This window comes from Merops nubicus, unplaced genomic scaffold (genome assembly GCF_000691845.1).
Source record: "Merops nubicus isolate BGI_N331 unplaced genomic scaffold, ASM69184v1 scaffold10474, whole genome shotgun sequence".
Taxonomy (NCBI): Eukaryota; Metazoa; Chordata; class Aves; order Coraciiformes; family Meropidae; genus Merops; species Merops nubicus.
In genome coordinates, this window is record NW_008603659.1 from 37,228 (window position 1) to 51,984 (window position 14,757).

General features: G+C 36.2%; 1 protein-coding gene across 1 annotated transcript in view; it reads right to left on the reverse strand.

The window, feature by feature from the left end:
- Positions 1-14,757, reverse strand: part of C2CD5 (C2 calcium-dependent domain containing 5) — a gene marked incomplete at its 5' end in the record, with an annotated part of 56,555 nt that overhangs the window by 18,734 nt on the left and 23,064 nt on the right. Inside the window, 3 exons of the mRNA XM_008938750.1 lie at positions 1,000-1,191; positions 3,017-3,112; positions 4,396-4,510. Of these exons, the coding sequence (XP_008936998.1) occupies positions 1,000-1,191; positions 3,017-3,112; positions 4,396-4,510 (403 nt within the window). The remainder of the gene's footprint in view (positions 1-999; positions 1,192-3,016; positions 3,113-4,395; positions 4,511-14,757) is intronic.

Consider the following 14,757-nt stretch of genomic DNA (forward strand, 5'->3'; position numbering starts at 1 on the left):
GTCAATCTGCTTCACTGCCCGACTGTCCTCATGGACAAGCAGCTTTTCTTTACACCCACTCTGAATCTCTCTTGCTTCAGCTTAGGCTGTCTCTCACTCCTCACTGGGAAGACCCTGGCTACATACAATCCATACTCTCCTTCTAAGTACTGAACAGCTGCTGTTAGGTCCTCCTGAACCCTTCCTCTCTCCAGGCCCTTCATCTTCTCTTCATAGGGCAGGTGCTCCTTACTCCCTTGGTGGCCCTCTGCTGAACTTGCCCTAGTTTTCTGATGCCTGTCTTACTCTCAGAAGAGAACAAAGCTGGACAGGTATCATATTGTCTGGTCCCACTCACTCTGTTATCATCAGCAAACTTGAAAAGAATGAAGTCCATCAATGCCTTCACATCATTAAGATGTTAACAGGACAGGTCCCACTGCAGACTATTTTACTTGTCATGGCCATCCAAGTAGGTTACAAACCATAAACTACCACCCTCTAAGCCCAGCCATCCAACTAATTTTTTATCCACTTAGTTGGCCACAAATATAGACTGTACATAGCTAACACTACCTTCTCTGCCACTGTAAATTACTCCCTTTTATTCCACTCCTTATTCCCTTTTCTAAATTCAAATTCAAAGACCACTTTAACAATTCTACAAAGATGACCCTCAGTTATGGACATGAGCATAGAATTAACACAACTGACTTAAAAGGTTCATTGAGTTTCCACTTCAATAGCTGTATCTGACCCAAGCAGTAGTCCCAAACAGCAAGGAACATTTGCTACACATCCATCCACGTGGCTAAGTTACCAGATGTCCATCAACAGACATGACACACAACACAGTGGGAAGGAGAGGGCTGTCCTTCTCCTCCTGTATCCTAATATACTGTCATCAACTCCTAGCAATTCAACATAAAAATTTAAGCTTTGATGACATACTGAATTTTAGCAACAGGAATTCTTTCACAGATCTCTAAAACTTTACTAAGAAAATATTTTGATGGATACCTGGCTTGAATAAGACATCCCTTCCCAATAACTATTGCCTCTACAGGAAGATCAATCGTGGTGAAAAGGACATCAGGAACTTTCTGCTTTCTGCAGTTGTAACAATAAGTGAGGTGAGCAGGGAATGGCATGTTCAACTCATCATATGGTATATGACAAAATCCACAACCTGGTGGTGAAGCTTCTTCAATCCTAAAAATACATTATGGAGAACAAACTTAAAACATTTGCATCTTATTACCAATTATAAATACATGCACATGTGTATAAACACCTACAGACACCTACTTAAATCATACACTGCAGCTATACTTTGCTCCATTATACTGATGTGGGAAGTGTTGCATTTTATGAATTAGAACAATAAAATTATGCTGCACACTACCAGCTAAAATGCTATAAATAAAACCTGCATTGAAACTTGTGACACAGGGATCAAGAAAAAGTACATTCAATGACCAACGATTCACAGAAGCCCAAAACATGACTGAACTGGCTTTTAGGCACTATTATTTCTAAATGTAGTCCATGGTACAACAGCTGCACAGAGAATCTGCTGTACCAAATACAATGAAGTCTCTTTTACATGGATTGTGTCCAAAAACCTACACAAACCTAGTGAGTAAAACAAACAACAAACCAACCATTCTACTGAGAAGCAGCACAATATATTATTAACATTGTAAGAAGAACAGCAAGATTATTTCCTAAGATAAGGTATTAGGTAAAATTAGGTAAAACTTGTTATTCACTTAAACTTGTTATTCACTTAGAACACCTAGTCCCACTCCTCCATAAGAAATGTCCAGGAATGACTGCTATGAAAATATGAATAAGGAAAGCACAGGCTAACTGCATCACTGCAAATTTATCTGTCATAGGTAACCAATTCTTCTCATTGAATTTTGGGGATGCTAAAGCAAATCTGACAGATTTGGAACATTAGTTATCACAGACTTCAGCAAATACATTTTCTCTCAAACACGGGATTTGCCCATTTAAGTTTATCTTCCTTTGGCATTTCTAATCTATACCAAGACTCTTAGTAGCACTGAAATAAATAGTTTGGTAAAAATGCAATTTTCTTCATATTATGAGCAGGACATTTCTTTCCTTCCATCACATAGTGAATACAGAAAGAAATATTTTTGTTCTGCCTACAGTTTTCAAAAGTCTATCTACACAAGATAATAGCCTATTAATAAAGTAAAAGAATAATAAATAATACAATGTTGGCAGGGTTATTGTGGAAAAAGTAATCCAAGTGCTAAGGTGTAATGAATAGCCTTACATACAACTACAATAAAACCTTGAAATATTTTATGACTGTCCTGACAAACAATAAATGACCATCATACCTTAGTTTATGTGATTATTTTTCCCCAAAATAACTGTTTGTCAATACTGATTCTTCAAATTTTATTTGAGAGCAGAAACAAAGGAAGACTCCATGTTTTCCTTCATTTTTGTAATATTGTTCAGAAACTTCAACTAAACCATACATCTTTTGCAAAAATCTGGTACCATCTCTGTTTTACAACCAAGCTACTTTACCTCCCACACATGCTCTTAAATAGTACGTATCGTGAAATAATAAAAATATTCTTAAATAGTATATATAGAGCATATACACACATTACAGCCACAGCAGATTTTGGCCTATGTAATTTATCATACAGCTGTCATTTTTTATCATGTGATATAAAGGTGAGAAAGATACCTGAAGAGTGGCAAAGAAAAAAAAAAAACAACTGAGTTATGATCCGTGGTTAGTAGTCAAATGTGTTACCTTATTCAGACTGTTAGAAATAAAAACAGAATATCTAATTGGGTGCAGAGTTCCATTACTTCTGTTGTTGTTGTTGTTAGTGAAAAGCAGTAAAGTGGTTGGTCCCGCATCCTGCACTGTAACACTGTAACCTACCCTAATAGAGAAGAACTATCTTGGCTCTGAGGAAAAAAATCAACCTCTCCCTTCTCTGACCCTATGGAAAAGAAGCCAGGCTGCCATGACAACCTTTGTTCCAAACAGCCTTCCATGGTGCCATCCTGAAGAAACCTAGGGTTCAGTACAGCTGCTGTGCCAGACGCGGACAAAATACAGACCTCTTCACTATAAGAGAAAAGAATTACAACAAAGTGAATTCCTTCTTACTGCTACTTTTAAATAAAGCTTTTACATTAAAAGGCTGGTACAATAGTCTCAACAAATTCAACAGAACTACTACTTTTGTGCATTTGTGCAATTTTATCCATTAAATCTCACGAACAATCCTCTTCCGTTATTTAACCACTGTATAAGTAAAAGATGCAGAAGCCCTGAACAGTTTTGGTGTTTGGTCTTTCACTGGAGGGCTTTGCCCTGCTATAACTAATATGCTATAACAAAGGTCAACCAGGTTTAATTGTTGTTTTCAATACTATGGTTAATAATGCACAGAAATCTAACCAATCAACAAAAGCAAAGTAACATTCAAAATACAAGGCATAACTGTTTACCAAAGTAAAATGGCAGTTGAGAGCCTCCTCATCTTATAAACATTCATTCTCAAAATGAAGTTATGTCATAACACTGACAAGGATGCTTCTTTGAGGATATAAAGTAGCAAAACAGTAAGATTTGACTATGAACAACTACAATTGTTGTAGAACCATGCATATAGCATGGAAAGTAACCGACCACATTGATTTAGCAGTGTTAAAGCTCTCAGAAATGCAAACTATGGTCACAGAACTTTTACTACTTCTGAAATTATTAAATAAGAAACAAATCTCTAACACTCAGCACTTAACATACTATATTGGGAAAAATATGGAAAAAAGCTTTCCCACATTTTCTAGCAAGATACACAAATGTTTGTTTAGTTTTGTTTTGTTTGTTTGTTTGTTTGTTTTTTAAGTATTCTAGATCTATCAGGGACTATAGTCTCCTTTAACTTATAATTAATACATACCTAAGAAAGAACTTGTGCCTTAAGTTTGAAGTTCACTATTTAAGTACTGCTCTGCCAGCTGTTAGCCCGTAATGAAACTTCAATACATATACTTTTAGGAACAGTCTTAATTATTTAGGTAGATTAGGTTTAGAAAACTTCAGACAAATTAATACTATTGCTATAAAAGCAAACGTGTAGGTTTGAAATTTAAAAAAAAAAAAAAATAAAATTGTAATGTTCATTAGAAAAATCTTAAAACCCAACAAAACCTCCAACCAAAACATATTTAAAAAAAAAGCAGCACAACACTGAAATCTCAGAAAGTTACTTTAACAAACTCTCTGAAATAGGTATGTACTAAATAGCACAAACAACTATGTTGAAATAGTTAATAATTTCTAATCCACTGAAAATAAATTTTCTGTGGCATTTCGAAAATGAAATCATCATGATGATTTACCAAATGCTAGTTGATTCACTGTAGCCCACTACAGCGTGACAACCCAATGCCTTGGCATGGGATTTTATTTCTTGTCTGATTTCTGCCCACCACGCATCTCGTGTCTCTGGTTCATCTGAAAGACAAAGTATAAATCAGTTCACTACTCTGCGCTATGGCAACATAAAGCTTCATGCAATTAACCTAAAAGGTTGGATTTATCATATTCAAGTGTTTTGTTGTATCTGGACAGCTTTTATTTCCCAGCTATCACACCTCAAGCAAACGTTAACAGGGCTTTCTCAATAATTTTCCTGTTTACCACCCACGTGAACAGGTTCTGACAACTACTGCATTCTTGTTGTTGTCCATCTGACAGATAATACCAAAATACTGCAGACAGTATTCCAACCTCTGCCCACTTGAAGACCACAGTGTCCGTTTCCAGTAACATGAGAGCAGCATGGAACTTGCAGCAATCATCACAGATACTCTAATACTGAAAAACTACTAGTAGTAATGAAACAGTATTTATAAAAATAAAGTAATATTTTACTTTGGTGCATACACATGACATCTTACATCAACAGTTTTTCCTACTGCAAGCAGTTCTGCTAACCAGATTTTAAAAATATTTGTTCAAGACTGTATCACTAATCAAACACACAGCTCTGTGGTCTTTATTTCAGCACTTCGACCTTTGAGAAGCCATAAGTATTTGAAATTACATCTACAATAACAACATTAAGAAGAGGTATGCTGACTATGTATTTCTCAGTGCTTTTTTGCTTCAGTATCCTGGCAACCAAAAATTTTTTCTTCTCCCCCACCAATGGATTCTAATTACCTTTATTATCTTTGAAGTCATATGTTAAAATATATCATACCTGCTTTTCTTGAATACCAGATTAAAACTGCAAAGAGTGCTACTAGAACAAGTATATGTAATCCATTTATTTTAACTGTTAAGCAGTTAGTTTCCCAGAACTAAAGCTCCTGTCCCGCAAGCTTTTTACATATGAAGTCAATGAATACTGCATTTTACAATTAGTTGGTCAACTGCTTCTTCCTTTAAAATGGCTTACCTGTACCAATGAACTTAGTTGAAAACTATAGTCATTGTTGATACAGAAAAAGTAAGGGGAGAAACAATAACAAACAACAGGCACTCACACTACAAAGGGTTCTGAGTAGATAGATTCTTAGATGATTTGCCTGAAATCAACTGAACTTCGCATAAACAAACTTCTAGCCATTAGGATCTCCTTGCTGAATCATAATTTAAAATATCCATTGAAAAATCCAAAGATTCTTTGGGAACCAAATTTGTACTCTCAGGAAGATTTGTAGTGTATGATAACTCTATATCATACACTAGGGTCTCTGACAACATGACAAACAAAAATGAAAGATGCAGATATACACATATTTTGAAATTTACTGACACAAAAGTATTGTACAGCAAGATGTATTCATTCATTCACAAGTTTACCTCCACTTTTCATTCAGAACTAGGCTTGCAGCCTTCCATAATAAACTAATGATAACTTTCTAATTAAAAAGAGCACAGGTATGTATATTCAACTACACCTAACTTCAGATGTTAATGCCTCTGTATCTCATAGCACTGCACTGAGTAACAGCAGCCAGGCTGAAGTTTATCCAACTTCTGCTTTAAGAAATGAACACCAAACAGGAAAAAAAAGAAGAAAAAAAAAAAAAAAAGTCCTGTGACAGTTTTTAGGAGAGTTCTCCACAATCAAGACAAAAATACACACCTTAAGACACAAAACAGCCTAAGGATTTTCATTAACCATATCAATCATGTTCCATTATATCCAAGTTCACCTTCAGCAGGTTTCAATGTGTTAGCAGCAGAATCTCAAGGCACTGCACTTTGATGTCTCTCAACATGAAAATGCTGTTTAAACACTTTCACTGACTGGGAAAAATCAAATGCTTGAGAATGACAGCACAGCAATCCTGACTGTGAGTATCTGCTACCAAAGTCTCACACTTTTCAGCTTTCAGAAGCTGAGGATCCTGCAGAAAGAACCCATCACATTATAGGGCTGGAGTGTCCAAGCTCAGCTATGAGAACCATCTGTAGCACACACTAGGAAGTGGGAGGTGAAACATCTCTTTTGCCTGTGCCTCTGCCTGAGCAGAAGCTGTGACTGTTGCCACCAGGTAATGGCAGCAGTGGTAGGTGAACAGAGCAACTCTGGAAATCCATTTAAGGCAAAGACTACATCTGAGAAAATGGAGAGCTGTATGGGAGATTTGAGACCACAAGCATATTCTGCAACTGTTATCTCCACCTCGTTACAGTGGAACGGACATGGATCTTGCGAGCAATTCCTCCTTCCCCATCCAATCATGGACAAGAAGATTGTTTGCCAATGTGCTTCTCTCTAACGCAAAAGGGTAAGTAGTAGGAAAAGTGGTTCCCTGACTATGCAGAACCGCTCTGGCTCAGCTAGACCTGATCACAGGCAGCTGGCTACAAATACTGACTGAAGAGCCACACCAATTTTTGTACCTCACAGCAACACATCTGCAGAGGAGAAGTAACCTTTTTCTAGACATAAACAAAGACAAAAAAGTCAATTTTACTAAATCATTGCTTTTCTCTTCACACCTTCAGGTATCATTTGGCAAAAACCGCTCCTACTTGTCACCAACTTTTCTATGACAAAAAGTGCAAGAAAATGTGAAGTCATGATGAAGGAGTTGAAAGTGAGCAACATGTGAAGCGACAGGGGATGAACAGGGAAAGTGCTGTGGAAAAAAGGAACAAGACTACAAACAAGAAGAAGACACTGAAAAGGTATGTAGCTACAGAAAAAAACAAGCAGAATGAAATGTTGAAAGAGGATGGATATGTTTAAGGGGAACAGAAAAGGTAGAAATAGTGACGGGTCCCAAACTCTATGCAAACATTTTACTATCCTGCACAAAAAAAAAAATTACACTTTAAAGTTTAGGAATAAGTTCCTCAGAGAGTTAACACAATTTTCTCACCTAACTTGTCTACAAGAACACCTTATCATAATGGAAAGCATGTATTGTTGTGAGGTTGCTCAAGAATGCTAAATGTCACTAAAGCAACATTTAACCCTTTACTCTGAGAATCTGTTCAACATCAGCATTTACAAAACTATTAATTACAGTAATATAACGGATCATTTCCACTTAAGAACAATTTTCCAGCCATTGTCTTCAGTGTCAAAAGGATCAGGCCCAATATCTTTATAAAAAATCCAACAAATTCTTATTGCACAAGTTCAAAAATATCTATACAGGTCATGCATAAATGTTTGTAAAGAAGACTGGGTTCTCTGCATAAGACATTTGAGGTTTTTTTTTTTCCAGAAAGAGCCCAAAATATGAATCAGGATGCTTATATGTAAATACTGTACATTCACCATTTACATGAACTTACCTTGGATTATTAAAACACAAAATGATTGTCTACAATTAAAATCAAACACCATGACATTGCAATAGTAAATTGATACAAAACACTGAATGCAGTGCAATGTGTAGCATTCATATCCTTCTGACAAATATTTTCACAAGCAGCCTTTTTTGACACGAGCCACACAGTTTCACACGGGGATGCCGTTGTAGCATTTACAAGTTTAGTAAAGCTAAGGATTTACATAAACAATTAGAGGAGTTAGGGAAGCAGGATGGCATGTGTCCAGTACACTCTTACAGAGTGCCTGTTGTTGTTTTTTGCTAAGGCAAAAGCTTAGGAACTAAGGGTTTGCAAAGCAGATTCAGCAGACAGTAGCCAGAAACGGTGGGTATTTTGGCGCATGCTTGGATCAGGTGACAGTACAGACTGAAAACTATGGCAGCTCACTGAAATGGTTACAGAAAGTAATGACCCTGGATTCTAGGTGGAAGCAAAAAGGCAAGCATACATAGCACTCAATCACAAGCTTTTCTAGCAAATCTACTAGGTAGTTTCTAGCAAGATTGATCTACAACTTTAAGCAAAAACGTTTGCATAACTTACACTGCTATTATGCACCCTTTATTGGGAAACAAAGACTGAATATTAACCTAGTTTTATTAATGTTTCAGAACTGGCATGATGTTTATAACAAAGTGGAAGCAAAGCACTGTTTCTAGAGCTGAAGGCTTGAGTCACTATGTTGTCAATAATATTCTATAAAAATCATGCCACTTCAAACCTACTCCAGCTGAAACTTTCCAAACTTATTTTATTAAGCAGCTTTAGAAGACACAAACATCACTGTGTTTATTTTGTTCCCTAAACGTTCTTTGAGCCAGTTCTATCCATCATCAATCCACCTCTCTCTTTCCTTCAAAACATGGGGTTGACTTCTAATCAATAAGACAACATCCTGTCCAAATCTTCTGCATGGAGATAACACTAGACACTATCAAATACTTTCTGATTCATAAGTAACACCTTTCCAAAGTTATTTGCTAGCAGTTCAATTGTAGAGGGGCGTTCAAGACTTAGCTAGAACCTGCATTATGAAAGGTCCATAGATTTCCAAAAAAGTGAAAAAAAAAGAATGGTCTCTTGATCATGCAGATCATATGAAAGAGCTACTGTATTAAAAGCTGAATCCCTAGACATCCTGAGAAACATCACTCTGAAGTAAGAATGGTATGGTTAATTTTAACCTATTTTAATATTATATAGTTGAGCAAATATTTATAATGTAACATTCTGAAATGAGGAAGACAATTATACTGCAAAAGTTTTCACAATCTATAAATGACTCATTTTTCTGTTGTCTCAAAAATGACACTGGAGTCACCAATAATATTCTTTCAGATTCAATCTTTGATTCATTCACTAGGCAGAGACATTATCCACACCTTCCTTATTCCCTCACTCTTGTATCTTTTTCATGAAAAATAATCAATCAGCTTAGACAGAAAGTGTGGCATTTTTTGTAGGGTTGTTTGGTTTTCCATTTTTAAGAAACACCTTGTCTATAAAACAAACACAAACCTTGGGTAGCAAATTAATAATAACAGTTTAAATGCTCAGGTATCTAAAGATCAGTCTTGTGACTGACATCATTAAACACAAGTATTTTATACAGTCCACTGTGACATAACATCCATGACCTAAACGAATTCAACTCTGTACATCTAAAGAGAATGGCCCAGATTAAAAATAGAGAGTAACTGCTTGGCTTTTCACACTGAAAAAGGCAAACCTCCACTGTTCTACACATGGTCTACCAGTCACACATTGCAAGTTATGTGTGCCATTTTATTTTAGCAATAAACATGCAAGAACCTTTTGGACAGACTACAGCATAATTTAACCTTTTCTAAACATTAAAAATAATCTTTGAGGCAACAGTTTTCCATAAACTGATTCAAAAAACTCTGCTGCATATACCATCACGTATTAAGTACAGAGCCACCAGAGTAATAAACCCTAGAACTTACGCCTTTAACTGTAGATGAAGGTCTGACAGAAACAGCACAAGCTGCAAAAAAAGTACTGTTTAAAACAAAAAACCCAACTGGCAATAATACCAAAGCTGCAGTAATAATTTACTGCTAAAGGAAACCACTGTGTGATACAACTTAAATAATTTGCTAAAAAAAATAAAAGACACAGTATTTGAAGAAGAAAAAATGTTCAGAGTATTTATATATTAAAAATTAAACCTAAGATCAAACTATTAAGACTATCTTAAGCTATTTAAGACTTAAAAATAAAGCCTTAAACTTCACCATACTTCCTTAGAACTATAAAAGTTCAAAAGTACTGCCCAGACAAAGCAAAATGTTAGATATGAAAGGTGTGCCAGGCCTAAATATGTAACTTCATCACTCCAGCTTTTAGTTATTCTTTCAGTCGTCCACCCTATAATGGTAAAGTCCACAAAGCTGTATGTATGGCTCCTCTAATCATAAGATGAGTGGGACACTACAGGAGATCCAGAAATAACCTGTTCTAATTGATCTTATTACAGGAACAAGGGCAAGGTCTGCCACTTTGAAGAGCTGTCAGGTAATAAACTAGCAAAAAAAATAATAAAATATTCTATCTTGTATCTCTCTGCTGCTTTGTCTTCTTGGCACAATAAATACAACCTACTCTATAAGATGAGCAATGACATCTCCAGGTGACAGGAACAAAAGGGCTACTACCCAATGTTGGAGACACCACGGTGTAAAAAAAACAGGTCTTAAACCACATTCTACCTGTAACTAATATCACAAATGAACTAAAAGTATGATTTAAAGCTTTAAAGAAGTCAAACTAACTGGAACCTTAAAACAAGCAACAGTAATGCTAATTTATGTAACACAATCCTTGAAAGAACATACAGAATTTTAAACACAATAAAATGCATCTCCCAATGAACACAGACAGACGTTCGCAGATGAGGTTGCTGCTTTCTTGCTGACTGCCATGCAGACCATCTACCCTACTGCACAGCTCCAGAAATAGGATGGCAGTGCCTGGCACCAAGTGACACTGCCTCTGTGCTTCCTGCTCCTTGTTTATGCCGCTCAGGCTTTTACCTGTGACATTCACAGAACCTCTGCATTCATCATTTCTATATACTCACAACTGCCTAAGACAAACTAGCCTCTCTGAACTTCTGGATCCAAAGAGCCTTTCCTACAGTGCCTTTTGGAGTGAGTTCAGGGCCTAAATGAGACTACATTAGGAGAGACCAAAAACCCAGAACTTGAAAAAAAAAAAAAACAAAAAAAAAAAAACAAACACTGAAAACGTTACTACAGAAGGTCAAAGACAAATTACACTGTCTAACAGAATCCAAAGCACAATATAATAAATAACTTTGGTATTTAGGACACATGGAGAATTAATGAACTTCAGTCTTAGCATTTAGAAGGAAAATCTCTTGTGTCTAATTCAGTTCAAATAATGATCTTATCCATTAATATTTAACCAGAGTTGTTCCTATCATCTTGTTATGGTCAGTTGAACTTGTGTTATCTCCCATTCTCCTACAGTACTGGCCATAGACATCTTACAAAGACACATTTACTTGTAATTATGTAGTCATTAGGAAGGTGTCCTTTCAACTAGAATCATTCCAGTTTCTTCAAACAGTAACAGATTCTGAGCCAGGCCAGAAGTTCTATAACTGTATCTTTGCAACCAGAGTGACATATGATAAGGCTGATAAAACCCATTGTAATCCATGAAGGATATGGTATCAAGATAATAGTTTTACTCAAGCCCCATATTTTGAAGTCGGGAAGAGTTATGTGCAAGAATAACAATTTTCTGCACGACCAAGGTTCTCTCAATTTGAATTATATACTACCAATTCATAGCCAAACTGTAGTGGTGTGATTCTCAACAGCTGTATTGGAACATTTGTGCAGTGAAATGTCTATGATGGCTTTCACACCATCAGCCAAATTTCAGGGACACACTTAAATCCGTATGAACGTATTAAATAGCACTAGTGACTACTAGGCAAAGAATTCTATAACAAATATTTTAAATGGCAAGTTTATTAATTTATGAATCTCTAGCAGAACAGAGGAATGCTATCCTGCACTCACTGGCAGGGACCACCCTTTGTTCAGTTATGTAAGTATCTACTCGGAGGTCTCAAAAGAAAAACCACGCTCAGTCCCAAAGAAAACCGTTTCATTAACACCGGGTTGCATCTGCTTCAAAAGAGAATATTCAAACACCATTCACATTAATCAAAAATTGTTTAGGAATATTCACTCCTCTGGAAAGGCTGCAAAAAAAGTAGAGTAAAATATGACTGAAAACCAGCACACCCCTCACTGTCCAGAAAAGCCTCTGACAACTGCCTTAACTTCCAATTATCGTATCAATGCACCCTGAGGTACAAGAAGTCAACTGGGAAATTTCCAAGAAAAGGCAAGAGGTCAAGCTTCAAATGTTGATTTTCTACTAGTTCTGAATGACAGCCACATCAGACAATAGCAAAAACATTCTTTTTCTACTGTGTTCTTACAAGCAAGCCACATATACACCCTAGACAGAGCAGTATGAAATGTAGTTTGCACATTCATGGTATGTTTGTATTTCTGTGAAAGAAAAGCATCCATTACAGAACAAAACATATTCAAGCTATCCTCTTGCATTTCCTCATACACAAAATTAAGAATTCTGGAGCATTTCACACCCCAGCAGCAAGTCTGGATATCACACAAGGAGCTCAGGTGATCCTCATTAATTTTATTATTGTTATTTATTATTATTTTATTTTCTCCTTCTATGTTTCTCACTACTGGAGCTAAAGAATCACTGCTGAAGCAGCTCCCTGAATGAGGAGTTTAAATATGTAATTATGTGATAACACTGTATATGTTAGTGCTATCAAACAGCTGTATGCAAATGCAGTCTCTGTTCAACAAATTCCTTCCTACAGAACTTTTCTTCTCTGGATTTAACCTCAGGAAGAAACTTTAACAAAGACCCAGTATTCTGGATCCAGGACTCCTTCCACGTTTTTGTATTTACAGTATGTCTTTAACATCCTTTTTCATAGACAGCACCAAAGTAGTTCTTCCACTGTGTTATGTGCCCTCTTTCCTGTGAATCTGTGCTTGTCTCTACTTTTATTCTCCAGATTCATTGTGATCAACATAATTTCGTGATTTTACAAACATTTAAACAATTTTGCCATTGAATTCTATGCAGTTCCCAGATTTTATCTGATGAATGGAAAAGATAAACATCAGTCTTTAACTCCACATTTGATTTTCAAGCAGCAATTCATTATTCCAATTTAGACAGAATTAACTTCTTTGCAATCTGCAACTCTATTATCCACCACATATCATATCTAATGACTAACCCACTCCCTTCCTCCTCTCTTCTCGGTTCAGTAACACACCTAGCACTGCGAAAGAAACATAATTCCAGGAATATGAGCATAACCTGCTCAGTCCCTAATCAGTAGGATTAATCAAGACTGTTACTAAAGAACTGCTGACACAAGTCAAGGCAACAGAAACGTAGACAGTTCTCAGTGAGGTATTAACTTTAAAATGACTGGTTTAGATCTCTCTACTCCAAAATTTTGGGTTAACAACTACCTCTGGGTATAAAAATGCATGCACAGATTAAATACATATGCCTTCTTTTTCCTGTTATCTCTAAAAAATTTAGGCTACTGTTTTGGATCTTCTGTCAAGAAATGAACTGATGACTTCCCCTTAGCTTCCTATGTGTACATATCTGGATCACGTCTGAGACTAGCTCAACAGATATGTAGTGTCTATTTATAACTCATTTGCTCCATTATTCTAAAAAAATTCTTCCATGGCAACATCCTACTAAACACTATCTCGAAGAAGCAACAATTAGTTCAGAATTTTCAAGATAGCATGCCAGATGAAAAATGGACACATTTTTAACACCTTAGATCAGACTGTGCTACAGCTGTAACAGATCTGAGAATTTCATAGTATTATTTTCATAGGGAAAGTAAAGTTCATTTTAAAAATATTATCACTTTAGAACAAGCAAATAAACCAAACAAACCCAGAAAACCTCATAGTTTTTATATTACAGGATGCTTACTGTAGCAAGGAACCACGATACAAAAATGAACCAATAGTTTTGGGCACTACCTATCACTGAACTATTTGTAAAATGAAAGACATGTAAAGGTCATTTAAACTTAAGTTTAGAGCATGACAAAGCTGCACTTCAACAGTGATACACCAAGGAGGAAAGTTTGTTTCCAGGGGAAACAAAGCCTCAGAGGTAAGCTTTATACCTTTTTACTGTGCCAGCTTCAAAAACATCAGTTTGGCAAAGTTTGCTGGCTTGGGTGTTATAGGCAGAGAAATTTTACCTGCCTTTCTTCCAAAGCATGCTACATTTCCAGAGGAAAAGGCAGGGGAAAAAAAATCCTTATTTCTCTCCTCAGAAGGCCAGCACCTGACAGCTTTTATGTAGACTGAATCATCAACTCATCCACTCTCTCTACAGCTGTATAAAGAAGTTGCACAGTTCAATCCCTAAAACTGCATTAAAAAATAGAATATCAGAGCTTTTTTTCAAGTTAGTTGTTAAAGTGATTAAGAAGTTCAAATAATTACGCTCAAAGTCCAGCAAGCTGACTGCTTTTCACACTACAAGATTTATGAACCAAAAAATCCTGGACTACAAGCTGCCCTTCTCTTCAACCAGATAATCCTCTTCATCGATTTTCCATTCTTTCAGACATTTTTTTTATCTATTACTTAGAACAAACGCATTCATCAATACCCTGAGATTAACTGAAGTACAGTCATTCTTGAAAAAAGTACAAGCTCATGCAAAAACAAAACTGAGAGGGCCTCATCTCAAAATCAAACCAACCAAAAAAAAACCCAAAATTCACACCTGACGTGATC